The sequence below is a fragment of the Penicillium chrysogenum genome, assembly GCF_028827035.1.
Source record: "Penicillium chrysogenum strain IBT 35668 chromosome Unknown utg000004l_segment0_segment0, whole genome shotgun sequence".
NCBI classification, from domain to species: Eukaryota; Fungi; Ascomycota; class Eurotiomycetes; order Eurotiales; family Aspergillaceae; genus Penicillium; species Penicillium chrysogenum.
The window spans coordinates 1,359,010-1,385,355 of record NW_026622752.1 but is presented as its reverse complement, the minus strand read 5'-3'; the positions used below and the strand labels follow the sequence as shown (position 1 = coordinate 1,385,355).

At 49.0% G+C, this 26,346-nt stretch overlaps 12 protein-coding genes across 12 annotated transcripts; 5 read left to right on the top strand and 7 right to left on the bottom strand.

Annotated features, from left to right (window-relative positions):
- Positions 1–20: 20 nt before the first annotated feature.
- On the bottom strand, positions 21–1,486 carry N7489_006451 (aminoglycoside phosphotransferase family protein; the record flags this gene model as incomplete). Its single annotated transcript, XM_056712201.1, has 2 exons — positions 21–979; positions 1,042–1,486. The coding sequence occupies 2 exons, from the start codon at positions 1,484–1,486 to the stop codon at positions 21–23; spliced, it is 1,404 nt and encodes a 467-aa protein (XP_056565916.1).
- Positions 1,487–2,328: 842 nt separating this feature from the next.
- N7489_006450 (uncharacterized protein) lies at positions 2,329–3,571 on the top strand (the record flags this gene model as incomplete). The annotated part of the gene is made up of 3 exons (XM_056712200.1): positions 2,329–2,394; positions 2,458–2,592; positions 2,654–3,571. The coding sequence occupies 3 exons, from the start codon at positions 2,329–2,331 to the stop codon at positions 3,569–3,571; spliced, it is 1,119 nt and encodes a 372-aa protein (XP_056565915.1).
- A 1,814-nt stretch (positions 3,572–5,385) lies between these two features.
- Positions 5,386–8,229, bottom strand: N7489_006449 (uncharacterized protein; the record flags this gene model as incomplete). The annotated part of the gene is made up of 2 exons (XM_056712199.1): positions 5,386–5,730; positions 5,800–8,229. 2 exons carry the CDS (start codon positions 8,227–8,229, stop codon positions 5,386–5,388), a joined length of 2,775 nt encoding a protein of 924 aa, XP_056565914.1.
- Positions 8,230–9,517: 1,288 nt separating this feature from the next.
- Positions 9,518–10,215, bottom strand: N7489_006448 (uncharacterized protein; the record flags this gene model as incomplete). Its single annotated transcript, XM_056712198.1, has 2 exons — positions 9,518–9,690; positions 9,759–10,215. 2 exons carry the CDS (start codon positions 10,213–10,215, stop codon positions 9,518–9,520), a joined length of 630 nt encoding a protein of 209 aa, XP_056565913.1.
- A 215-nt stretch (positions 10,216–10,430) lies between these two features.
- Positions 10,431–10,981, top strand: N7489_006447 (uncharacterized protein; the record flags this gene model as incomplete). Its single annotated transcript, XM_056712197.1, has 2 exons — positions 10,431–10,433; positions 10,496–10,981. The coding sequence occupies 2 exons, from the start codon at positions 10,431–10,433 to the stop codon at positions 10,979–10,981; spliced, it is 489 nt and encodes a 162-aa protein (XP_056565912.1).
- A 792-nt stretch (positions 10,982–11,773) lies between these two features.
- N7489_006446 (kinesin family protein) lies at positions 11,774–14,848 on the top strand (the record flags this gene model as incomplete). The annotated part of the gene is given in 3 exon segments (XM_056712196.1): positions 11,774–11,973; positions 12,026–14,226; positions 14,238–14,848. The coding sequence occupies 3 exon segments, from the start codon at positions 11,774–11,776 to the stop codon at positions 14,846–14,848; spliced, it is 3,012 nt and encodes a 1,003-aa protein (XP_056565911.1).
- Positions 14,849–15,468: 620 nt separating this feature from the next.
- On the top strand, positions 15,469–16,142 carry N7489_006445 (peptide-methionine-S-sulfoxide reductase; the record flags this gene model as incomplete). Its single annotated transcript, XM_056712195.1, has 3 exons — positions 15,469–15,640; positions 15,731–16,049; positions 16,109–16,142. The coding sequence occupies 3 exons, from the start codon at positions 15,469–15,471 to the stop codon at positions 16,140–16,142; spliced, it is 525 nt and encodes a 174-aa protein (XP_056565910.1).
- Positions 16,143–17,251: 1,109 nt separating this feature from the next.
- Positions 17,252–18,551, top strand: N7489_006444 (alpha/beta hydrolase; the record flags this gene model as incomplete). The annotated part of the gene is made up of 2 exons (XM_056712194.1): positions 17,252–17,679; positions 17,738–18,551. 2 exons carry the CDS (start codon positions 17,252–17,254, stop codon positions 18,549–18,551), a joined length of 1,242 nt encoding a protein of 413 aa, XP_056565909.1.
- Positions 18,552–18,709: 158 nt separating this feature from the next.
- Positions 18,710–19,013, bottom strand: N7489_006443 (uncharacterized protein; the record flags this gene model as incomplete). The annotated part of the gene is made up of 2 exons (XM_056712193.1): positions 18,710–18,923; positions 18,985–19,013. The coding sequence occupies 2 exons, from the start codon at positions 19,011–19,013 to the stop codon at positions 18,710–18,712; spliced, it is 243 nt and encodes an 80-aa protein (XP_056565908.1).
- A 2,756-nt stretch (positions 19,014–21,769) lies between these two features.
- Positions 21,770–22,116, bottom strand: N7489_006442 (uncharacterized protein; the record flags this gene model as incomplete). The annotated part of the gene is made up of 2 exons (XM_056712192.1): positions 21,770–21,833; positions 21,995–22,116. The coding sequence occupies 2 exons, from the start codon at positions 22,114–22,116 to the stop codon at positions 21,770–21,772; spliced, it is 186 nt and encodes a 61-aa protein (XP_056565907.1).
- A 364-nt stretch (positions 22,117–22,480) lies between these two features.
- On the bottom strand, positions 22,481–22,808 carry N7489_006441 (uncharacterized protein; the record flags this gene model as incomplete). Its single annotated transcript, XM_056712191.1, has 2 exons — positions 22,481–22,732; positions 22,773–22,808. 2 exons carry the CDS (start codon positions 22,806–22,808, stop codon positions 22,481–22,483), a joined length of 288 nt encoding a protein of 95 aa, XP_056565906.1.
- A 716-nt stretch (positions 22,809–23,524) lies between these two features.
- N7489_006440 (transient receptor potential ion channel family protein) lies at positions 23,525–25,625 on the bottom strand (the record flags this gene model as incomplete). The annotated part of the gene is made up of 2 exons (XM_056712190.1): positions 23,525–25,143; positions 25,250–25,625. 2 exons carry the CDS (start codon positions 25,623–25,625, stop codon positions 23,525–23,527), a joined length of 1,995 nt encoding a protein of 664 aa, XP_056565905.1.
- Positions 25,626–26,346: the final 721 nt, after the last annotated feature.

The window sequence follows — 26,346 nt, the reverse complement described above, 5'->3', positions numbered from 1 at the left end:
AACATAGCTAGCTGGCGAAGTCATACAAACCTGGCCTCTCGAACTCTGTCCAGGAGCCACCAATGAGGATATCGTTTTGGCGAGATGCAATCGGGCAGAAACAGATACCAATCATCTTCCTCGTATGGAGCCAAGCAGTTAGTGCATTTAAAAGCTTCGCAGTATTCTGGGTAGAATCCACTGTATTCCCAATCAAGAAGCCCAGTGACAACCCATTGGTTGCAGTCGTCCATGTCTACCGTAATGTTGTCCGGTCGAAGATCACCATGCGTGAAAACAATCTTCATCTCCGTGGGTTGTGCCGGATAAAGTTGACGAATCAGCTCAATGAAGACTTGACCGCCAGGATGATGGCTCGAGAATAGGAATTCTTCAAATTCGGCAAGGCTCCGAATCGGCTTCTCACTCTTCCGTAGATGCCTTCTGATGTCTTTGCAACCTTCACCGGCCACACCTCCAAGTGCGGAACCATCAGTGTAAGGTATAGACCTCAGGTCCGACATAATCGAGCTCAATTGATCTCTGATGGAAGCTTTCTGGTGGTTGTCCAGCCGAGGCCATACAGTCGCAAGAGTTGTTGATGGCTTGTAGGTCTGAAACATGAGTGTTATGCCACTCATCCGTACATATCCTAGAGGCCTTGGAGCAGGGATGTCAGGTTTGTGACATTCGAGATATTGTAGTGTCGTGTATTCAGTATCATCATCCACATGCCGCACCGCTTTCACGACCACACCGGCGTCACTCTTGAAAACCATCATCCGTTCCGGGAACGGGGACTTCCAAAGAACCTCACTTGTTTGCATGAGGTTAAGCAACCGCTGAGGCAGGCCATCTGGCAGAGGTTCCACAATATGCGATGTTTCTTCGAGTAGTCCCAATACGGCGGAAGATAGAGGCCATACAATGTCAACAGGATCCGAAGCTTGAAGGCAATCACGGATATCACCATTGTGTCGTTTTGTGGTCTCTGACTTCTCTGCCGAAAGATATCCGTCAGCCTTGCATTTGCATAGGTATTCGCCTCCCGTCCGGCCCTACCGCTTATTTCCTTGCTTTCTTCTCGATCCTCGCCCTGAAATTCGATCAGGCGGGAAGTATAGTTGATAGGCATTTGCGTCATCAAGTTGATATCCGGGTTATTATCGACAGCTGCTTGTAATTTCTTCAACACACGAGCGTTAAATTTGGCAGCCTGTGATTTCGGAGGTGGCGACGTAATTGAGGCCTTGGGCCCCTTCTTTAGGTCTCTTGTCGATAGTTGTGCTGCGACATTGCCGATTTTCCGACTTAGGCATGACACTCGAGTCTTCGACACTTCTTTTCCTGACCATGAGTGGATATGAACGATGTTGATAACCGGGGCAGAGAGAAGAGTGGAAAGGCAAGAAAGACAGAGACAAGGAGGTTGAAAAAGGCGCCTCGGAAGCGGTGTAGATGACTTGGGAACTGCTTGCCTATTTGAAATAGAGGCCAGAAAGCTCATTCTGAGTGAGAACATTTCAAATGTGATTCTGGCTCTCCCCGGCTGTCTGGAACCTGGGACTTCTAGTCCATTGGCCAGAGTTTGTGGGGCATCTGGAAGATAGGCAGAATCCGAGCCTCGTTATAAGTATCTGGCTGCGTAGCAGTCAATCGGATAGAAGTGGGTTGTACAAATGGCGGTTAAGAAATGAGCGAGTGCATAAGTGAGATGAATATGATTGTGACCGAGTGGGCAAATAGGATAAGATCAGATAGAGAGGTGAAGCGGGTCTCTGTGCAAAGGTGAATGAAAGCTGAGATTGCGATGAGTGTGAGGTCAGTGCTAATATTTGGCAATGAAGGCTAAGAAAGATCGCTGTTGTTATTGCTGTTAGAGATGAGGTAGCAGAACTATCACGTTATATAAGTAGTGCTAAAAACCTTGGAGGTTAGGAAGGAATATGCTAAGTGACCTCGGGAAAGAAGCATGACAACATAAGGACACAAATGCCTAGGCAATAAACATATAGGCAGAGTCTATTATTATATCTCCACTAAAGCGCCGTAGTGATAGCGAACCCAAGAGAGTGTAGAGTTGAGGTATAAAATAGACATTCCTTGGATCTTCAACTCTCTCATCAACCATCGCTTTCCATCGCAATTCTCACCAATAAGCCTTGGAGTCTTTAACAACTGCCCGAATAAATTGCAACTCCTCCCTCTCTTTTACCCTCCTCGCCTTGCCACTGACAATTTCAGCGTGCGCTTTCTCGCTACTGAGAACCTAGTACCTACATATCTCAGTCTGCTCGCCTCACCTTTACTTCCGCATCACACCATATTTTCTCCTATTGTCTTTACGACATGGCTACTCAAACACTCGAGAAAATGCGCAGGGCTCAGTCCCTCCTTCGCGAATGCCATGGCTGGGTAAGTCATAACCACTGTGGCCAGTTTCACTTCAGATTTCACACTAACTTTCTCGACAAACAGCTTGTGCAAAACGATGAGCTCCTGCTAGCAGTTGAGCTGTGTGCAATAGAAGGCAGCCTCGCACTTCTCTTTGAGGACAGAGGTCTTCCCAATTCCCCCTATCCTGGAGTTCAAGAAACGGAGCTTCCTCCCCTTGTGAGTGCTGAGTACCACACGACAAATGATAATGCATTGAATGCTGACATTATGTCGCCAGCAGCGTCTCTCCAATAGCCAGAAACGTCGAAACCGCCGCAGAGCCTTCAATTACTACCACAGACCTCATCACATTAACAGGGGTGGGACCGAAGCCCCCGCAAGTCGCGCCGGCGACGCGCAAAAGCCCCAGGCTCAGGCAACAACAAGTACCGCTAGGGACACAGCGAGGGACTCAAGTAGCCCTGATGCCGTCACAGCAACATCGCCGCCAGAGGGCGTGCTCTTGGACTTCAACCACGACGTGGAATTTGTACGATTTCCACCAAACATGGCCGCCGACATGGAAGCAGCACAAACGAGCAATCTTGATTCAAAGGGGAAGCAGTCGCCATCAGAGCGGCCCGCTGCTATAAGCAGCGATGGGCCAGCTCCGGGGGTCTTGGCCCCGGTGGACGGTGACGATGGATCCTTTCACCAGACCATTGCTGCTGCGGTTCATGCCGCCTCAGTGGGTCTGGACACCCCCGTCAGCAGCCACTATTCTCCCGCGGTAGTCAAGGAAGGTGTTGTCTCAGTAACATCCCAACCACCGCTGCCAGGTTCGCCCGTGTCTGGCTCCCTTGAGGGCGGGTCACCTCATGCATCGCAAACAAACCAGCGGATGCAGGAGACCACTAGGGGCACGTTGATTGATCTTGATGACGACCTGACTGTCATCCTCCCAGGTGAAATTGACGCCGACACACATCCTGAAGAAAAGGATGTGCTTGCAGCTAGCCTGGATTCCGGGGTTGCCCACAATCCTGCACCAGAGGAAGAAGACGATGAGATCGTTTTCCACGGAACAGCAAAAGGTATCCGTTCGGATTCTAAGGCCTTATTCGTCAGTTCAGACGATAAATCGCAAACCAGTCGTCGTGCTATTGATCTCACAGCAGTCCTCAAGAAATATTCGGAGGTGATCATTTGCAATTGACCATTTCCTACCTCCGTGTTCCTTTTTGTTTGCATTCTACATGACTTTCTACCTGTCTTCGGGTTTCCCAACAGTATTTGAAATATGAAAAGGTCAAAAAAAAGAGCACGTTAGGGTGCCCTTGGGACTCGTCCTTCTCTTCTGCCAAGGCAGTCTTTTATTTTTGCTCTTGTTTATTGATTTTATCTTCTTGCATGTATTGCCCCGAGCAACCTGAGAATATCAAGTTGCTCTGCGGGAGGCGCATTTTATGATTTTTATGGTTAGCTTGCAATGGCACGCCTTTTGTACAAAATCTTCACTTCTTGTATTCCCTCGGTGGCTTTTACCTGTAACTTATATCTCTCAGCAAATTACCATCAGGTATCCAGGCATTATGCATATGGCCCCACCAGAATTGCTCGATGATCCATATATTCAGACAAGTGATATTGATATTCTGTGTAAAGATACAAGAAGCTAAGGCGCCATCGGAGGCAAATGAGCCAATAATTTCCAAAGTAGACATCAGCTAACTAGTAGACCCTAAAAAAGATACTATCTATAAGGTCACCAAGTAAATACCGTGGAAACCATATGAACAAACAGCGAGAATACCGTGAGACGACTATCCGAGACAACATAAGAAGGACATAGAGAAAAGAAATCCAGACCTTGTGAAATACATAGAAGCCGAAGAAAGAGTATAGATAATACGCTGAGTGTGCTAGACACCAAAGCGGTCGCCATTGTAGCTAGCCAGGACTGGTTGCTGTCTGTTGTTTTTCAAGATAGGTGAGGATTTGGATTTATAGCGATAGATTATCATATATCTATAGAAACCAGCGGGTGGTTCTCGATCAAGGCCAATGGTTTCAGATTCCGCCAGACAGGAAGGTCGATATAAAATAGGCTATGGCAACACCGAGTAGGATAGAACTGGGGGATAGACAAGGATACGATGGTGATGAGAGAGGTACCTAGGTATATCGGAAGATGTATAATGAATTATTGGTCTTTGTCTTCATCTCAATGAATGTTGACAACCAACCTCAAACGGGTTGAGACAAGGCTCTGTGAAACATGTTGAGAAAGCAAAGGGATAACAAAGGCGGCAAGAAAAAGGCATTGTTAGGCTATATGTTGAAGTTGATCCTTACAACTTCCAAGATTAGGTTGTAGAAAAGTGTGCAAGTAGTTACATGTGATATAGAAACTGGACCTGGATGTTGCCTATATCCAGATGGACAAGACCTTCAGCTTTATACTCAAATAGATTTCTACGGTTAATTTTAGATACGCCAGAAATAGATAGCATCACCATAGAATACAGCAAAATATGTCGATCAAGTCAGATAGATAATCAGATGTGCAGCATTATGTCGTAAGAAAAGATAGAAGATAGCCCAAGACATTGAGTATTAAAGAAAAGAAACAAACACCATGTAACTCGTAGATGCCTTCAATCTTTGAACTCCGGCCATGCTTGACCTGCTGGCTAGACCCGAAAACCCCCACCAAAATGTAGAAAACAAGAATCTGCAGCCCGACGCAAGAAGAATTCAATCCGAAAGTGAAATTGTCCTGGTAAATTCAAACGCCGAGATCAGTTAACCATGGCAAAGCAGAAACTAGGAAACAATAGGCCTAGGAATTAATGACAAAAAAGATTAGAGAGGCATACATTATGTGCCAAATAAATGTATCATGCAACTTGGTGGATGAAGGATGGGCGGGCGTCACGCCAGGCTGGTCGTGGAGGGAAAAACGTCACGGCATAGAGACCGTGGTAGAGGTGTGCAACGAAAAGGTCAAGCTTTCTATGGGTTGCTTGCTCATCGAGGAAGCTTCTTGTTCGGGGCGACAGTTTTGAATTGGACTCTCGGCTGGTAGTGGACAGCACCACCGTCCTCAAGCCAGGGTCCGAGATTCTTGCACTGACTGACGTCGAAAACCTGGAGTTGGTGGCAGCCCTCCGCAACAGCCTCGACGCCGACGCCAGTGACTCGGACACAGCCCCGGACCGATAAATGTTGAAGAGAAAGTAGGTGAAGACCGATGCTCCTTAGGGAGGGATCGGAAATTGCAGAGCCGCAGAACGCCATGTTGAGATACTTCAAACGTGAGCATTGCAAGGCAAGGACCTCGGTTGCTGTATCTGACAATGCGCAGCAAAAGGTCTGGTAACCATCAGTAAACCATGATATTTCACGTTTATTTTGACAGAGCCCAGCAAAGACTTGACTTACCAGATCTAATTCCTCCAAGTTTTTCGCCGCATTAGTTAAATGCACAATGGCGTTATCCGTCAAGTATGTGCAATCCGCTAAACAAAGCTTTCGCAGGTTGGTGAACTGAGCATTCCCCCAGTATTTGAACCCTTGATCAGTGATTGTGGTGCAACGAGTTAAATCCATTTCCTCAATCCGACCAGCGGCGTGAGACGCAATGTGATGCATCGATCGATCGGTGACATGTTTGCAGTATGAGAGCGTGAGTTTCTTCAACTGTGGACAGCCGTACACTGTACATTGTGCTGTCTGGATTGTGGGCTTGATAGACGACTGTTTCTCGCCCATCTTCTGGTCGGCGGGCACTACCCATCCAATGATCCGGGCAAGAAGCGTGTCTCCGACCTTGCGGCAATTGCTCAAGTCTACCTCCTGTATATTGGTAGCTTTGCTGGACATGTCAAGAATGGCAGAGGCCGTTACATCCCACACACTCTTCATCTTCCACACGGTCGTATTTGGGGCGCAAGTCGCGGCCAACGCGGTGAAGCCTTCGTCGGTGATGTGAAAGCAATTGTTGATATTGACCGATCGGGCTCGAGCGCCGACAAAGGGACAGATGATCTTAATAATAACGTCATCTGTAATCTTGCGGTTGTAGACGCTCAAATCTAGATCTTGAACCACGTCCGCAGACCTGGTCAAGAGCTCTGACCAATGGGACGATACAGCCCGAATCCGAAGAAGGTGGTGAAACTCAAGGAATTGGAAGATATTCAGCAATACACTGTCAGGGAGTAATCCACTGGAGCCGTCGACCCGGGGCCGTTCGGTCCGAGACGACGTGGAGAGACTGGCAGTTTCGGGAAGTGCGATGGTTGAGGAACTGGCAGAACGCGGCTCCGTGGGAGATGAACGCTGCTGTTCTCCTGATACCTCCTCGGGGGCTAACGGTGCCAGTGAGCCGCGTCGACTCCGCATCCGGACTTTATCCAGACCAATGCTGAAGTATGGGTCGGGATCGGAGGGCCGCAACACATCCTGGTCTTGATCCTCGACATGCGAGGATTGATGGGGTCCATCCAGTTCAGTTTCAGTGAGGGTAAGTAGTGGCATTGACCGTCGCCGCGATGATGTGATCTTTACTCTATCGTCAAGGGCAAGATCACCAATAGATGGTTGCGGGTCCGCCTCGTCAGACATAACGACATCGCCATCGGCTGCCGCCTGGAGTCTTGCCTGGGCAGTGCGTTGGACTTGCTCCCGCACGTCGCTAGGGCATTTCTCCCAAAATTCACCAAGGACGTCACCGTCGAGCATTAAACACTCAACCGAAGTCACAGATCGAACGGTAGCAGTTCTCCGAGGTGCTAAATCTAAGCTGACCACCTCACCAAAGTATTGGCCTTGCTTCAGCCTAGCTTTGACCTCAATCCCAGGCCGTTCAATGAATCCGTTTGCACTGTTTTTGTTTGGTGAGGAGTGGTTTATCTCCGCCTTTTCCGTAAGAACTTCCACTTCGCCGCGAACAATGAAGTAGAGCTCACGGCCCTGGGAATTTTGTTGTATGATGTCGGTAAATGGAGGGAAAGATCGCGGTTGGGCATTGAGACCAAGGTAGTGGAGAATATCGGCAGGCAAACCAGAAAAAAGCGGCAGCTCTTTAAGTAAGAGACGTACGTTGACCAATCCATTTGCCAATGCACTGGAGCCATCCCGCCGACCGGGACTCGGTGACTTCCTCTTCTTGTACACAGACTTGGCATTCAAGTCCCCATCATCCTCTACAACCGCTAAATCCTTTGAAAAGCTCTCGCGTAGTCTTTTTGAGCCTCTTCGTGCCGGGCTCGGCAAATCCAGTGCAGGCGCGGAGGTTTCTTTTTTCTTCTTTTCTAAAATCATCAACCGCTCTTCTGCCTCCTCCCGGATCGCCTGTTCAACCTCCGGAAACCGAGGCAATATATTCCGAAAGTCGTCTTTTGTCAGCACGACCAGCATGCATCGAGTCCGGGCGATAATGGTCGCAGTGCGAGGACGGTCCATGAGCAATCCAATCTCCCCGAAGAATGCACCGGGGTTGAGTTCTGCGTATATACTCTCGCCATCCCGAGACGTGACCGAGACGGCACCCCGCACCAGCCAGTATATTGCCTTTGCCTCATCGCCTTCCGTCAAGATGTAATCGTTGGGCGCGTGAAGCTGTGGGCGCAAGTGCTGTCCGACCTCGATCAAAAAGGATTCCGGAGTAGCCTGAAACAGCGGAAAAGATCGCAACCGATCTACTAGTTCCAAGGGCAAAGCTTTGATGTGGGAAGAGGCCAAGGGCGAGGGGCGCGCGGGTCGGTTTGGGTTCATGACCGAATCGAACGAACGTATGAGGGATACAGTGTCGGACAAAGGCGAGACGGCCTTGGTTGGACCGCCACTGGACCTGCCATGGCGACGCATTGTGATGTAGGTCGCGATTCCGAGTGAGGATGTGGGATAGACGGGTCAGTTATTTCTCCCAGGTTATGAAGAGGTCAATAAATCGATGACGTCGACGAAAGCAGCGTCGAACTTCGCATCGGCATTTTCAGCGCCCAATTGCTATCGCGTAGTTTAACGGACAGACATAGACGTAGGATACAGAGGAGAAGCAAATGGGAAAAAAAGGTCAGAGACGACAAGTTCGAGCTAAAGGTGTTGAGGTGGGGGGTTTTCCGAATCAGCGACGTCAAATGCGGTTTCTCCACCGAGATCACCTGGGAGTCTTCGGAACTCTATGAGGACCTCCACTCTGGTTTGGGATTATTCTAGTCTTGCAAAATCAATATAGATCAGTATAGATACATATTGGCCTTGAAGATGTTTTCTTTCCTTTTTTTTTCTTAGTGGGGGACGTCAGCACTGAGCGGTCAATCACCATCCTTTGAACCTGCAGCATCCGGGCCGATCTTCTCTCTATCTTTTTGCTTATCCCCGGAAACAAAGAAAAACCCACGGACGCCAATTAGGAAGATATACAGCATAGGCGTCGCTCTCAGCATATTGAACCCGCTTGTTTACTTTACTTCTTACCTCTTTGTGTTGTGGCAGGCATCAGACCTGGTCTTTAAGCTATATTACATTACTTCCAAAGCCATGTATCCACCCAGTACGGAGTAATTCTAGATAAGTAGTTTAATATTTTTGTAGAGTTACAGATTCTAGTCTAAATGCGATCTAGTAACGCCACAATGGCGTTACTAATCGACTTGTAGCATGATCATACTCCAACACAGAATCCGGCGATGGGGTCACGTGTCCCTAACGTAGCACCCCGGGGGCAAAAATATTCATTTGGTTTGATGCGAATTGGACAAGTGGGTTGGGTATCAAAAAAATGCAAATAATACAAGTAACCAAGAGTGTGGCGTGAACGTTGCTGCCAAGAATCTCGATCAGATGAAGAAAGGCCGGGGTGGTCACCGGACTAAATATCTCAGAGTGGTTCGATGAGGTCCTAGACATAGTAATTGGGGCGGCATTGACTCGGATATGTGGCTCATCTCGTCTGCGTCGAATGTATGCCGCCTGCAGCAGAATACATAGCAGCCATTTCTTGATCGAACACGGACGAGCGTCCTAGGGAGTGAAATGGGAGAGCCTATAATATTGGTTCTCGGCATTGGGGACCTCTCAGACTTGCAGTGAGATTGGAACATCGACACACAGAAGGATGTAGGGAGCCATCGTGATATGAGCCCACCTCTGATCAGATCGATCCTTCTTTCTCATCTTTAGGCCGACGGTTACCGAGGAAGAAATCAACGTAGGCAGGGCTGTTTCCTTTCAAAGTCCCAAGAGCATCTTGCAAAAGACCGTAGGTCAAGCTCAATTTCAACCCAAGCTTCGCTGTGCGGGCGGCAGTGTAGACATCGTGACGAGCTGTGTGGGCAAATTAGGTCAGTTTCGGATTCCTCCAGTAAGTGTGCTCAAGCGGAATAGGTTCTTACCAAGCAAGCTGTATATTCCGGAGAATGACAGTCCAGCAGTGACTGTCGACAAAAAGTCTCTCTCATCATGCCGAGCATAGTCCACTGTCTCCTCGAACAGACAGAATGCAAGTGCGCCAGCACCGAGCTTGAGTCCCATCCTCATGCCATCCTTGACTCCTCCAACCACACCGATATAGTTTTTGGTTTTGTGATACTGGAACCACCCTGTCGATGTCGTGGGGAAACGATGCGCATTCTCCGCCCGAAACACAAGCCCTGCCCTTTTGCTGCCGTGATAGTACCCGAGTGCCATTCCAGTCGAGAAAGCAGACATGGTAGCATACGGTAGCCGCTTACCGAACTCAATTCCTAACCGTGGAGGGCTGTCGGATTCAAACAGTTTGTCCCAATGTACGATCTTGAGGACGATAGAATTATGCGGCGAGTCGGTAGATAAAGGGTGATTGGCCCCCATGATGAGGATTGTAAAAGAAGAATTAAGGTACTAGCAAAAAATTTCACGGGTTGGCTATAAAGAACGTGGTGAATGTGAGCAGCTGATGCTGGCAAAGCTCAGAAATTGGGAGCGCGGAATTCGGAGTCCCGCCGGTTTCTCCGCCTTCTGCCACTCTCCCAAATCATCTATTACGTGCATGCGAGCTACCCTTTAATCTCCACACAATCTCCAAGATGGTATGTGAATTGGCATTTTCAGAAGAATATAATCGAATACGGGATAGCTAATTATCGAGAAGCCCCCCAGACAATCCAAAACCGACTCTCGCTCTCTGACCATCCTCTTCAAGAAACATAAAACCACTGTCCTTCTGATGCTCCAACCCCACGAATCACTCGACTTCGCCAAAGAAAGGCTTCTGGATGCTCTGCAATCGCGAGAAATTACCAACATAAATGGCGATGTTCTTCCTGACGACTCCTGTGATATTGAGTTCGGTGAACCTGTCGACCGAGCGGACGCCCAGAAAGGTTGGAAGCGCCTCCAAGCAGATGCACCAGAAATAGACACCGAGGATGTTCCGAAGAGAAATAAGGGCAAGTCACCAAAAAACTCAGCAAGTATAATGGAGGCCGGTCTTCAGAACGGACATTCAATTGCCTTCCGCTTCCACAAATCAAGTGAGGGTCAGAATGGCGGTCTTGACATGGACCTTGATGGTGAGGATCCGGGCTGGGATGTCGTCATGCCTGTCTACGAGGATGAGCCAGAGGAACGAGTTTAGGGTCACTGTGACTTGCGAGAAAGAGCTAGGTCAGACGATATACGTCTGTGGCTTTCGGCGTTTCAGAGGGAGGGAGGGCTTTAGTGATTCAAAGCATCATATGGCGTTTGTTCAGGCGAAAAATGGTATTAGGACAACAGCAACACCGAAAGCGATGTTCCTCGCTGATAGCTTGTCTATAACTCTGGAGCAAATGTATGTTGTACATGCTTTATGGTAATGATAGCTGGCGTTGTTGCTCATTGTATGTAATTTTGGAGAATTGTTACAGTGATAGTCGATGTCATAATAATATCACAATCACCTCTACGGCTTATTGTCAAACATCCGGAGGTTAATACTATAAAAAGCCTAATTGTAACCACAATTTATTTGGCCGATCTTGAACATGGGAAAATAGTGGGTGGGAATAGAGCAGACAAGTCGTGTTCAGCACCTGAAACACACAACACAATGTGTGTCTGGGAACTCTTAGTACTGAATGACAGGTATTGCCACGCATGAAGCACCAAACGCCACTATAAAACCGTTGCTCGGAGCAACCACTAGATGGCTACACGCGCATGCATCAACAAATGAAATCGCTTCAAGGAGCCCCCCTCGGAGAATACCTGCATCCCCTACCCCATACAACTTGAGATCCATTCTTCGACTCCTCTACATTCCTTATTTTCGACAACTAATCAAGCTTATCCCTTGGCCTTGCCATTGCAAGGTGTCGCCAACTGCCTGACGTACCGGCCCCGCAAAACAGCTTCGCGATTTGGGGTTGATCCGACCCGACCTTCCAATATGGCTGCCTCCGACGGCGCTTCCTCGATCAACGTTGCAGTCAGAGTCCGTCCTTTCACTATCAGGGAGGCAGCCCAGATCACACGATGTGACGAGGGTCCTCTGTTCCTCGGCGACGGTTCCCTCGCAGGTGCGCCGACACCGAAGCTTAACCAGAAGGGTATACGATCTATCGTTAAAGTAATTGACGACCGCTGCTTGTGAGTATTCTATGCATTATGAATATTGGGTCTCACATCCTAACTGGACTAGGGTGTTTGACCCCCCAGAGGACAATCCTGTCCAAAAGTTCTCTAGGAGCGTGGTACCGAATGGTAAACGTGTCAAGGACCAGACCTTCGCCTTCGATCGCGTCTTCGACCAAAATGCCTCCCAAGGAGAGGTATACGAATCTACAACACGCAGCTTGCTCGACAACGTGCTCGACGGATACAATGCGACGGTATTTGCTTATGGAGCTACCGGATGTGGAAAGACCCATACAATCACCGGAACTGCCCAACAGCCCGGTATCATCTTTCTCACTATGCAGGAACTGTTTGAGCGGATTGACGAACGGGCAGGCGAAAAGTCCACCGAAATTTCTCTTTCCTACCTCGAGATCTATAACGAAACCATCCGTGACTTGCTTGTCCCTAGTGGTAGCAGTGGGAAGGGTGGGTTGATGCTGCGGGAGGATTCCAACCAGTCAGTCTCAGTTGCTGGGCTCTCAAGTTACCACCCGCAGAATGTGGGTGAGGTCATGGACATGATCATGCGAGGAAATGAGCGCCGCACCATGTCCCCTACCGCAGCAAATGCTACTTCATCCCGATCGCATGCCGTCCTCCAAATCAACGTCGCGCAAAAAGATCGAAACGCGGACGTCAATGAGCCACATACCATGGCCACTTTCAGTATTATCGACTTGGCGGGAAGTGAGCGTGCCAGCGCGACGCAGAACAGAGGAGAGCGTCTGTTCGAAGGTGCCAATATCAACAAGTCTCTGCTGTCCCTAGGAAGCTGCATCAATGCACTTTGTGACCCGCGGAAGCGCAACCATATCCCCTACCGTAACTCAAAACTTACTCGGTTACTCAAGTTTGCTCTTGGCGGAAATTGCAAGACAGTCATGATCGTCTGCGTCAGCCCCTCAAGCCAGCACTTTGATGAGACCCAAAATACCCTTCGTTATGCGAATCGAGCGAAGAACATCCAGACCAAGGTCACACGGAATGTCTTCAACGTTAACCGACACGTGAAGGACTTTTTGGTCAAGATTGACGAGCAAATGAATTTGATCAATGAGCTCAAAGCACAGGCAAAGGACTATGAAAAGGTGGCCTTTGCTAAATTCCGCAAGCAGGGTGAGAAGAAGGACGCTGTTTTGCGCGAGGGTGTCGCCCGGATTCGCAATGCTTACGAACACACATTGCCCGAGAGGCAAGAGAAGACCAACAACATGCTGAAACTAAGACAAATCGGCCGCAGAATTGGCATTTTATCGTCTTGGATTGCGGCTTTTGATAATGTTTGCGCCGCGCGCGCAGATGAGGAGGGATTATCGAACCTTTATGCCGTTCGCAAATCTGCGCAGGGAATCCTCCTTGAACTGGAAGGTAGCAGACATCATTACAACCAGAAATTATCAAAAAACACCTGGGACAGAGCGGTGACCTCCGCGGTCGAGAACTCAGCAAAGCAGCTTCGAGAGTTTGATATTACGGATAACAGCGATTATGCCAATTTGAATCGAGAAGCAGAACTTCTTCGGTCCAATGCAGAGCGCGAAGCATTGACAGCGGTGATAGAACAGGACAAGGCTGGAGAAGCTGCTGCTGTACAGCTTCTGTTGCAAGCACAGTTCGAGATGATGAGCTCCATTGAGGATATCATGCAGCTAAACGCAAGCGAGGCTATTAAAAAGGGACGGGCGATCCTTGCGAAGATGTTAGAGGATTGTTCAGACGTGGCAACCAACCTTGTCAAACCAGATGGCACCATGCCGTCTGTCCCGAACGTCAGCTCTGTCAGGCCTCCTAGCCCCACGAAAACAAAGAAGCGCTTCAGCTTGGTGAGCTTGCCGCCAGTATCGAGTGCGAACCCCCCAGTCACACTCGCCCCTGCTGCTCCTGCCTCGCCAACTAAAGGCTCTCCACGTCGCCGTAAAGGCACTGCCGGCCGGAAGAGCGTCAGCTTTACGCCAAAGAAAGTCCAGGTAAAGGTTCCCAAGCGATCCGTCCGGTGGAAGGACGATGAGGAAGACGGCACCTTGACCGAGTTCCAAAAGACCCCTAAGAAGGTCGAGTCTGCCGATGAATCCAGCTTCGAAGACTCATTGTTGCCACCTCGATCGGGATCTCCCATTCCACGAAATATTCCGAGGGTTGTAAGCCCATCGGGTTCAATCTCTCCTACCCCCGATGAGCCTGCCGAATCCGCGGGGCCTACCTTGAATGTTCAAAAGAACAACAGTCGCTTTAAGGCAGGATTTTTGACCAAGAGAACTGGCAGCTCACCATTGGCACCACCACCTTCATCCAGTCTCCCTCTTTCAAGAAGAGAGAGCTCCCCCTTCGTGATATTGAAGGAAGCAGCTTTATGAACCGCACCTCGACGGAACGTCCATCACGGATTGCGGTTCGTAGTCCCAGCGGGAACTTCTCGAGCAGTCCGGTATCTGAAAACAGGGACAACTGGAAGTCGGACAAGGAAGAAGCAATAAAGATCAATTCGGCCATGCGACGTATGTCTAGTGGGCGGATCACTAGTGGACAGTTTGGCACTCAATCCTCCAATGCCCTGCGAGTTCACCGTCGTCGCAGCCCGACTTCCAGTACCTACGGGACCCCGCCAGCAGACAACCACATGTTCACCGCATCCCAAGCGCGGCGCATGGTGAAGAGCGAGAGAGAACACGACACTAAGCCTCGGGTCTTGAGTCCTCATACTCTCCCAGTCATGAAACACACGGGACGCCGCACAACTTTGGGCGGAGACGGTCGACCTCGAAATATCAGCCTATCCAGCAGAGATGCCATCCGTCTCAGTGTGATGGCAGCGCCCCCTACTGATCACAACTCACAAGCGTGGTAGTGGATTCTGCTGACGACTCCAAATCATTCATGGATGGCTTTGATTTTGTTCTCAATTGTTTGGAATTGGCGTTTTGTTGGCGTAACAGATACCACATCTCTTTTTTTTTTTTTTTTTTTGTACATTCGTACGGAATTCTTATTTTATTTTGTCCTGTCATTTCTGTCTGTCGCATTGTTGGTGTTCAGCAGGTCTTTGTACAATAACCATGACAATCGGATAGGGTTATCGGAAGCCCTAATCTTCAATCCCTTCCGGATTTCCCGTGCTGCTTTGTAAAGAAATGACGCCATCTCGAAGCTCCCATTCTCGAGCTCCCTTCTATTTCTTCTATTTCTTCTCTTTTTCCCTTTTCTCCCTTTATTTTTATTCTTTTATTCTTACATCTATTCTCCTCAAACTACTCCCTTTCCATTACTGCCATACAACATAGCACCCTGTACGGCCCCTTTCACTGCCGAACCCCCGACCATCCCCACTTATCAAGTACGTCTCCACCATCACCAGAATTTCAGATGACTTTCGCCGCCCCGATTGCCTCGAATCTTTTCTCACGCTTCTTCCGTTCCTTTTCCACCAGCCCAGCTTTTTCCCTGACTCCAGAAACACAATCCCGCAAAATGTCAGGCACAGAGACCGCGACCGTAGCAGCCGGCTGCTTCTGGGGCGTTGAGCACTTGTACCGCAAGAATTTCGGCAACGGCAAAGGCCTCCTTGACGCCAAGGTGGGCTACTGCGGTGGCGCAGTTTCGTCACCATCGTACCAAGCTGTCTGCTCCGGTACAACTGGCCGTAAGTGTTGTACTATCTGAGACAACAATAACGCAGAGTAGCTTATCGCGATCGCATCTTCAAATACTAATTATTTTTGCCCCTCTAAAGACGCCGAGGCCCTCCGGATAGTCTTTGATCCCTCAATTGTCACCTACCGCCAGCTCCTCGAATTCTTCTACCGCATGCACGACCCCACAACAGAAAACCGACAGGGCCCGGATGTTGGCACACAATACCGCAGTGCGATCTTTACGCACGGGGACGAGCAACAGAAGATCGCGGAGGAGATTACAGACAAAGTCAGCAAGCAGTGGTATAAGACGCCGCTGTCTACCAAGGTACTGCCGGCAGGCCAGTGGTGGGACGCGGAGGAGTATCACCAGCTCTATCTTCAGAATAACCCTGCCGGATATGAGTGTCCTGCGCAGTATGCGTCCCTCTCCTCCGAGTTCTATCTGATCAGCTTGCTAACTTCTTGCCTTTTAGCTTCATCCGACCTTTCCCTCCTTTGGCGGATTGACTAGGTCCTAAATTGTAATTTATTTTAGTCTATGTCTTCATGATGTCCACGCGAAGAAGATTGAATACAAAAGTCAATACCTATAATATAGGACTTCGTGCTTGTACCTGGTTTCTTTTAGGCCCTGGTTTAGTGCATAAGACTACTTGGTTATAGGTCTTTTCACTCCGAATGGACTAGATTGAAATAATTGGGAGTGTTTCATAATGCACTTGGTGATGGATAAGAGGTGACAGCGATGTTAACATACTGCTTCAGTGAATGGATGGGTTTTGACTTGGGAAGGTGACCTTCTCTAGGTTTATCTGAGACAAGCCTACATATGTGCCTCTAAGTTATTTACCATCTCCCTAGACCACTATTCCAGGGCTCACTCTAAAGCTCATGTGCTATGTATGGGTATATTCAAGGTTGAGAATTCGCTATGCAGAATGGCAGGCATAAAGTATGGCTAGGCAGACCGCAAGCCCTGTCTGTTTCTTTCATCACAGTTGTATTTCGATTTATATTGATCAAAAAGATACGTATATTGTCGTGAAGGATAAGATAACATTGTATAAATGTAGGTAAAGGGGTATCAACTAAGTGTTAATTGCACATATGTTGTCTCATTGGCTTGCCCAGGCCGGTTCTGGTTGGTGCTGGTGAGGGCGGACCTGTTCCCGTTCTGTGGGGAGGAGGGCTGTATACATGTAATATCTAATTGTTGGTGGGGGGAGTGTAACCGCAGAGAGATTCTGCTGCTTATGTTCAGTATTCTAACGTAGGGATTGATGTTGAATGAGGCTCTATACATTACGCCTACCTATAGTACCTCAGACCAACCCTGCAACTTTCCGGGTCCGTGCTTGTCCGGTCTTATCTTATCTAATCTTATCAGACACATGGGGTCAACAACCCCCGTCTACGGGTGGACGGCAGCAGCCTCGGTCTCAGCGCTCGGGCACCTCCTCCCAACAGGACAGCCTCTTCCAACTCTCTGCAGTTGTCTACATAGCCAGTCCCTCTCTTAATCATTCTCGGCATCAGCTCAGGTATATAGTCAATATTGCATCACAACGCCTTTCCACTCTTCGACGGAACTTGGTTCTTCCAGGGGACTGCCCGCAATGGCAACCATGGTTCCCATGGCTCTTTACAACCAAACTGTGGATTTCCTCTCCGGTGCCTTCTCGAACAACCAGAGTCACCTCCGGTTGCTAGCAGTGACTGGGGCTTCATTCACACTTGGTCTACTAGCTCGATCAGTTTTTCCTCGTAACGGACCGTCTCAGACGGTTCTGGTCTCGCCTCGATCGACAACAGTCTTGCCCGACATATCCGAGTCGGAGAGACGCAAACTTCCCCTCCCGCCTGATGTATTCCCTGGCGCTCGTGACGTTGCTAGCCCGTATGGGTCGATGCGAGTGTATGAATGGGGCCCGGAAGATGGACCCAAGGTGCTATTCGTGCACGGTATCACCACGCCGTGTATCTCGCTCGGCGGGTTGGCCCATGCGTTGGTGGATCGCGGCTGCCGTGTGATGCTATTTGACTTGTGGGTGTTGCTTACAATTCAAAAAACTTCGATTTTATCACTGACCTGAAGAAAATAGGTTTGGAAGAGGTTATTCGGACTGCCCTGCTGATCTTCCACAAGACGACCGCCTCTTCTCGACACAGATCTTGCTCGCTCTGACATCATCGCCTATCTCTTGGACAGGCGCAGAGTCCGGTAAATTCTGCCTTACCGGGTACTCTCTAGGGGGTGGCATTGCCGCTGCCTTTGCATCGTACTTTCCTCAGCTTCTGTCGTCATTGGTGCTCCTAGCCCCTTCCGGCTTGCTCCGCGATTCGCAAATCAGTTTCCAAAGTCGACTCCTTTACTCAAAGGGTCTTATGCCTGAGAATATCTTAGCATACTTGGTTACCCGTCGACTGAAAGCAGGCCCCTTGACCACGCCCAAGCCAAAGAACAAGAAGCTCAATGCCGCGGATGTACTTACCGAGGAACTGCCTTCTCAGAGAGCTGCAGCAACCCAAGTCCTGTCCCGAGCATACCCCCACATCAACATCCCGTCTACCGTGGAGTGGCAAGTGAATAATCATACAGGGTTTGTCCACGCGTTCATGTCTAGCATGCGTTTTGGCCCAATCCTGCGAGAGCGCCAATGGAACACATGGACTCGTCTTGGCGAGTATTTAACTGCACAGAATGGCGTCCCAAGCACCGAAAATGAGAAATTGGCAGACAACAAAGTTCACATTCTATGTGGCAACGATGATTCAATCATTGTCAGAAGTGAGCTTGTTCCAGATGCCACGGCTGCCCTGGGCGGCAATGTTGTCTTCAAGTTCTACGAAGCGGGACATGAGTTCCCCAGTACCAAGTACGAGGAAGTAGCATGTTACATCTTCGATTTACTTTGAACAAGGGGATACACGAGATCTATCCACTCTTGAGCGGGAGGTTTGGGGTATATTCGCATTCGTTGGTCTCTCGTTCCGTTCCATTTGATTGACCCACTATACATAGAAGTTGGTGTTGGATTTTTTTTTTTTTTTATAAATTCATTTGCTTTTATTTCCTAACTCCCAGACTTCAGAATCTCCTCCATGGCATTGAGTTGACTCGATAGCCCCGTGAGGTGTGCCGATCTCTCTAGCATCCGCGCACCGGCAAAGTAAGGGCCCTCAGAAGCTGGTGCTCGTGCAAATCGTTCCACACTGCTGCGGGTGCTTCCCGGTACTTGGCTGATGTTGCCTTGGCTTACGGCGTTCGGACTGGTGCTGGTGGCAACACTGCGAAAAAGGCTGGTTAGTTGGTTGATACAAGGATGCATTTGAATATAGATATACTCACGTCGTGGTTATTGGCTCCGGAATAGACATTGTATGTGGCTGGTTGTTGGTGATAGATGTGAGGTTCTCACAGGATGCCCGGAGGGATCAAAGAGTCAAGTCACTGACTGGGAAGTGGCCCGGTAGAAAGACAGAAGGTTGAGGAACTGTGGGGAGCGAGGTATGCGCTTGGCTTTGATCGGTATGTTTAGAAATGAACCGTAGAGACGATGAATTATTGAGTTTCTGAGTTGATGATGACCAGGATACAACTGAGCAAGAGCTCCTATATATACACTGCAGGTCTGACGCTATGCATAAGGACGGCATGCCTTTACGGCCGAACACGCGAGCTTGAGCTTCGCATCATGGTCCACATGGACAGTACGAGCTAAACGAAGGAGGAAACGAGGAAAAGATCTTCATCAACTGCATAACCCCCACCTGCCATGGGCCTATGATGGCATCTCGACCCTTGAGCTCAACGTTCGCCAAGGCTGAATCTGCATGAACCATGCCGGTGCTGGGATTCCTTAAACGGCAAACTCCGAGGGCCCCATAGCAAAAAGCACATACCCGTTCGGCCCATCTATGCAAAACAAGCGACAAGTCCGTTCTTATTGGCTGCAATGCAGGTAACCGGGCCGGGGCTACGAGGCAGGTACCAGCCGCATAAGGATGCGTGGACCTAAGACCCGCTTTTACGATCATCCTGAGCGTAAATACAACATTCTTCTTCAGCACATGGCCAACCACATGTTTCAGGTCTAGGAATATCCACACACTCGACATATGTGCCACGGAATGAAGCGAGGGGGTGAAGTAAACATTAATTCGAGTTTCTGCAAACGGATCTTCGACAGAGCTATCAAACAAGGGACAAGATCACGATCTCCATTTGAAGAGGCAGACGTCATTTTCAAGGGTCTAGTGCTCCTTGAAACAAACATATCCCGAGCTATCCTTGGCGGCAAAAGCGCTTCGCAATGGCCGGCATCCTCGCGTGCAAACCTTCCAGGGTGAAACAATGTCGGGGGCTAACGTGGTCGATCACATGGCCAAGTATTAACCAGGGGCTCGGCTTTAGGAGGCCAAAAAGGGAAAATAAAATAAAACAAGGCTCACGCTGCTGCATTCCCCGGCCCACGCGCGCCTGCTGCGTGTTTCCTTCATTTCCCTTTCTTGACATCAACGCTGTAGATCCCTCAACGGCGAGTTAGGATTAGGGCACTCTACTCTTGGCGCAAGATATTTGATAGTAACAAGTCCATACCAGTCATGTCTTGCCAGCCATGAGCCCAAAGGGTCGTTTTGCACCGCCATTATTACAAATACAGGAATGCTTCCAAGGTTAGGTACTGCACCGAAATCCGATGATCACCGAAACGCGAGTGACTCATTTTTGGAAACTCGAAATTGGAGCGTGCCTAAGAAAAGGGGGCACATGAATTGCCTTGTTAAAGCCGATTATGACGAGTCCAAAGACTGGATAGTCTCAGGACTGCCACTAAGACCTGGGCCTATTCGCTAATCAAAGGGATTAATCTTCAATCGTTCGTTTACGAGACAGGCAACGAGCTTGGGGGTCTGGTTAAAGGCTAACCGAGTGTGCAGACGCTGATCCTATGTGGTAACGAAGTCTCCTCGGAAATAACAGAAGTCCGCTATACTTTGCGGACCGAGGGCAGTGGACCGTACCGCGTACACTAACTATGCAGATATACACACATTATTGGCTTTCCTTTTCAGTTTTTGGCTAAGCCCAAGCCACAATCGCCATATGGAAACCAGTGTTTCAGGATAATAAGGTTACTTTTCCCACGCGTATAGAAATTTGCTCATTCACCTAAGAAATGTTTGGCGAGGTCTCCTGTTTATGCAAGGCACGTCCGCGGAATTCCAGCAACCTTATCTTCATATGCTACACCTCGGTCACTTGGCTCGCTAAGCCCGAACCCCTAAAGCCGATCATTCATCTCAGGTGAGCTGATCTGGTGGTATGGAGTACATGCGTTGGCGTTGCAGTTCGTGATATGCAACTCCACAGCGATCTCAGCCCTGAGAACTCGAGGTTAAGAACCCCTTCCCTTATTTTAGACTGAAACCTAGCCCCTGAAGCTTACAGAAACTCAACGGGATCCTTCTTCCAAGGCGGCTTTCTTGATGTTACCTATCATAAAAGAAAAAGCAAAAACTTGTCCCAAAAACGGATCATCCAAGGGGGAAATCGATAGGACGTTGACAGAAGAGGAAGGGATCATCCGCATAGCTTCCTCTTTGGGACATCTGATGCATCTCGCCAATCACTACAGGACCCTTCAGTCTGAAACACAACTCAATAGTTCATCTTCATCCACAGTAGGCTTCGGTATAGATGCCGAAAGCGTATGTAGCTACAGCTTGTTACCATCGCAACCAGTGCTCCTAACATAGCTATGCTACGAGGTCGAAATAGCGAGTCGAGTCTGAAACAGCTAACAGATATTGGGAATGTACTCCGTACCTACATGGCCTTTTTTTCCACGCGCATGAACGTGGCCCATGCAGCTTGCTTAATCCAGCGGCTCAGCCTTTACCGGTAAGCTGCTTTATCAAACTGCCGGCCCCGGCCACATCCCTCGTGTTTCAAACAAGGGATCTTTCGGAATCGGAAGGTATTCACAAGGTCCGTCTTGGTCCAGCTGACGAGTCTATTTTAGGCCTTGGAATGGCACAGTCGAGGTGTGTCTAAATGAGGATCGTAATATGCTCAGCCTTGGCTAAAACGCATGTAATTTGATATTAGGCTCGCAAATTGGTTGCATGAATCAAGGGATGACAGCACAGCCGCATCCCTGGTATGCCCTTGAACTCATTATGTGAACGCTGGGACTGTGGAACGATTTTTACAGTAATTCGATTCTTTATTTTAGAAGTTAGTGTAAAAAAGGAAATTCATGGTGATAATCCAATCCTTACATTGCTCGGCCAGACAAATACGTACCACCACACATCAAACTATGAAGGGTGCAAACAGCGAGAGCACTCATCACGTTATTTTCTCCTCAGCTATATCCAGCATTGGCAAGGGCATCAAATCGTACGTTGCAACACGTATTCCGCAAGGAACCAGTCCACCAGAAATGTAGAAATGAGCGATGTCGGTCCATCCCATGATCCTCAGTTTTTCGTTATCTTCTACCAAGTGCTCTTATTTTATGGCTTCGATGCTGGCTCGGTTTCTTCATGGGTTTCCACATCTCGGTGGTCATTTTTGCCGGCTCCAGTGGACCACATCAATGGTTCTTCCCCTTGGGTAGTTTCTGTTATGGTCAAACTTCTGTCTACTTTTGGCTCATTTCTGGCCGTCAAGACCCTGGTGCTGTTACGACACTATGGGGAATTCCCTCATCCCGGTGGTCACCATTGATGATCACTGGCTCTGATTATGGCTTATAAGTTACTAAGAAGGCTTAGAGCAGAGTAGATCCTTCGGTAAAGGAACCAGCTTTGGCGCAGTCTTGCATATCCCTAGCCCTCTAATGAGACTGCTTGATAAGGCGAGTTTCGATCAGGGCGACCACTTTGCTAGTTTGCACTGGATATGTCCAATCCTCCTTGGTCTGCAGAAGAACATCATTCATACCGAGACGAACACCCTGAATAGTATCCCAGTGTCTGTCAAATTCTCCAGTATTTGGGTTTTTTTGGGACTCTAAGAAGTCTGAAAGCCTTCGTTCCCTGTTTGCTATGCGGAAAGCAGCATTACAGCGTGCCACCACAGATCCTGCCTACCATGGACTCCGGAGCAAGTATCGTGTCTATTCACACCGCTACCTTCCACTGAAGATATACTGCCTGTGTCATCAACACGGGTTAGGGCAGGAATATGCAGGGTGTCCATGTGCAGGCAAGGATTGTTGAAACACTAGTCCGGAAAATCTCCCAAATTAAGCGTGTGTTGTCATCAGCTGCCTTGCGATGCTGTTGAATTGGACTTGGCGAGTGATTCGGTGACAAAGCCAAGCAATAGTAGGTAGAAAGCACAAACATTGTGCATGTCTGAATGTGGCGATGAAACATGCAGATTCAAGAAGATAGGAGAAAATAAGAAAGGGGCTTAGCTCGGCAACCCGGCCACGCGATCTATCTTTCCTTAAGGTTCCCTCCCTACCTACATACATGCATGTATGTCGTAACCTACGCTTGGACGTCCATGCCCACGGTCCTGGGGCCCACGGGTGCTCTGCATAGGTACATAATAACCTGGGCATCTGAGAAGCTTTACGCCTGGCCTAACTTCTACGGCTTTCAAATGCAGTGGCGGTAACATCAGAGAATGGAAGATTTAAGTAGTAGGCGGTTGTTCATGGCCAATGTAAGACAACTACAGTAAGGAACTTTGGAAGTATAGTACTATATCTGGCTCGAGGCCAAAGGCCGAAACATCATTTTTTGAATATGTACAATAGCCACCCGAAGCACCGATGCGCCAATGCAGTACTAGAAGAAATCTCGCTTCAAAACCTTTGAAAATGGGAAAACGAAAAACAGAAAAATAGAGAGAAATCCGCTCTAAATCCTCAAGACTGTTGTCGAGTATGGTCATAGCTGGTGGGGAAGAGCGGCAGCGAAGGGTCCACAACATCATTATATGGTCTTCTGGCCGCCATTGACACATCTTCGTCGCTGGGTGGAGCAGTGACGGCGCGCGCGGGATGCGGGTGACCTTCTGCATCCTCCTCGCCTCTTGCGATCTTCTCGAGGGACGACAACTCGGTCGTCGTTCCGGTGCGAGACCAGCGGAAAGAGTCGCGGTCGTCGCCAAGGGGTTTGTACTTGGTGTCAGGCTTCTTGAGGAAAATGGCGTAAACCATACCGACCAAAAGGTAGATCAGGAGCACAAGAGTGAATAGCGCATTCAGGATGAAGAAGATTACTCCCAGGACACCAGTCATGAGCTCAGGTTGGTCAAAGACATCCGAGAAGACGAGCAGGAAGATCGTGTTGAGGGAATTGAGTACCGTCATCGTGATTGCAACGACATTGGCTCCCTTGCTCATGAACGGCTTGATTATGGCGGTTGCGAGCATCATGGCGAGTTCCAAAACGAGAAGAACGATCGACTGTGCGACCGGTGAGGGCTGAGCGAAGGCGATAACCATTCCTTTAACAATGGTGTAGACCAGAGTCGGGACAAGGAAGTAGTAGACTGGGGCGCGGTAGTAGATATACAGGAAGCCCCATTGGTTCAGAGTGGCAGGGTCGGAATAGAGCGTGTACGCAGGTGTGTTGTGCTGCTGCTTCGATCGAATCGCGCGTTGGAACACCTTGAATGCAGCAAAGGCTAAGACAGCGGTCGTGACCAGCCACATGGTAATGGCCAAGACAACTTCGGCGGCTGAATCCCGACGAGTCAGTTCCCAGAGACACAGGATACACATCTGTGGGTATCCGATGCAGGCCAGTCGGAAGAAGGTACTGCGGAGAACGGTTTTCCAATCGGCAGTGACAGTGACGGCGCGATCCAATTTTGGAAGCAATGTTTGTTTCTTGGCTAGAACAGCTCGAACGACCAGGACCAGACCTACACAAGCGACGACAACTGCGGTGATGAAGTAGTAGAATAGATATCCGGTCATAAAGATGTTGGTCAGTTCGATGGAATCACGAATCCCAACCCGTTCAATACCGCGAAGAAGAATTTGGCTTCCTGGCTGTGCGTCTCTGCGATGGATCGAGGAACGCTTCTGCAGGACAACTGATATAGAACCGGCGGATGTCATCACAGCCGAGGGTATACCCCCAGTGGCGCGTTGAAACCAGGTCGCGATTGTCTGCAGAGCATCCGACCGTACAATTCCCAAGCTCCATTGCATGTTCTGAGTCCATGATTGCACAAAGGGCGGCAGTTTCATCGAACACATCCCAGCCATTGCCTGTGTCTGAATGAATCCGAGAAAGGCGAGCGATCGGAAAGCAAGATGAGTTGCCGTGTTCGAATGGCCGAGAAGCGATATGACCGTGGAGGTGACGAGACCGAGACCGGTTATGATGGCGAGTGTCCATGACACACCAGCCTGGTAGACCGACTTGCCATTGCGAACACGGGTCTCCAAGCAGACGATCTGTTTACCTCCATTTTTGTATTTGAGCTGAAGGCGAATGACTGCATCGATATCGGGGACGCTATAGGCGATCGCTATGACGTAACAGTTAGTAAGAGCTAGGTACATTTCCCAGGTTCCCCGGGGCCGGGATCCTCGGGTCGAAGCCCTGAAAAGATTTGTAAGGGAGTGTAAACGAACATGGTATTTGCGAGAGAACACTGTCACCCAATGTTTGAGTGATTGTGGGAATTTGCAGTTCGATGGCTTTCATAGGACAAAATACCGCCAAGTCAAGACTGCATGGATCGAACGTCTTGGTTAACGCTTTGTATCCGTATACCAAGAGATCCACGTCGATATACACATCTCCGGTCACTTCAGAATAGCCATCAAAGGCGATGCTTATGGACTTGTTGGATGGTGTGAATACCGCGTTGAAGTTATTCACGGTCACTTCGGCACTGTCGGAACATTGTGTAAGCCCGGTGGCTTGGATGAGATTCTCTGCTTGTACCAGCTGAAGACTCTGGAGGATGAGGATGAAAGCCCCGAAAAGGGAGCCATACAGTTGCATGGCGACAAAACGAGTGAGTGTCAAAAAGAGAAGATGGGAATTTCGTTCTTTTTCTTTTCCTCGATTTTCCTGATATCATCCAACTCCACAGTACGACGTAAGCGCTCAGTGTGGAGCCAAGAGATCGTCCAGGGTCGCGAGGTGAAACAATCCTCTCAGGCAACCAGCATTCACAAAACAATGGATTGGACTTGGCTTTATTCTCTATATGATGTGGTCCATCGGAGTCGTGATCAACGGTGTTCCTTTGATCCTTTGTTACCTTGGTTATACCAGCCTCTTGCCTCTCTACACTGCCCCAGCCCCCAAGGGTCTAGACGATCATGTCGATTCCTACTACGTTGTACAGAGCTCCATAGTGAAAATCTCTTTCGGCCTGTTCTCGCAATTTTCCAGGCACAAGGCCCTAGGAATCAGCCAATGCAACAATGAAAAAACCCTCGGCCGCCACCGGTCAGCAGGCCCAGATTATTTACGCAAACAGCCATCTTTACCAACTCCCGAGGTTCGAGGTTCACATCTGAACTTCTATTCTTAGGCAAGTTACAGTTGACACATTCCAGGGAAATACTTGGCTTTGAGTTTATACAACATAGTGTCGTCCAGAGGTGGTCTGGTCTTTCCGTGAGCTTCCTGATTATCAGCTGATCATTCCCCTTTTAGGAAGTCTCAAAAGGATCTGATTTCCCCTAAATTTAGAATGGGGCGATTGCGTTTTCAG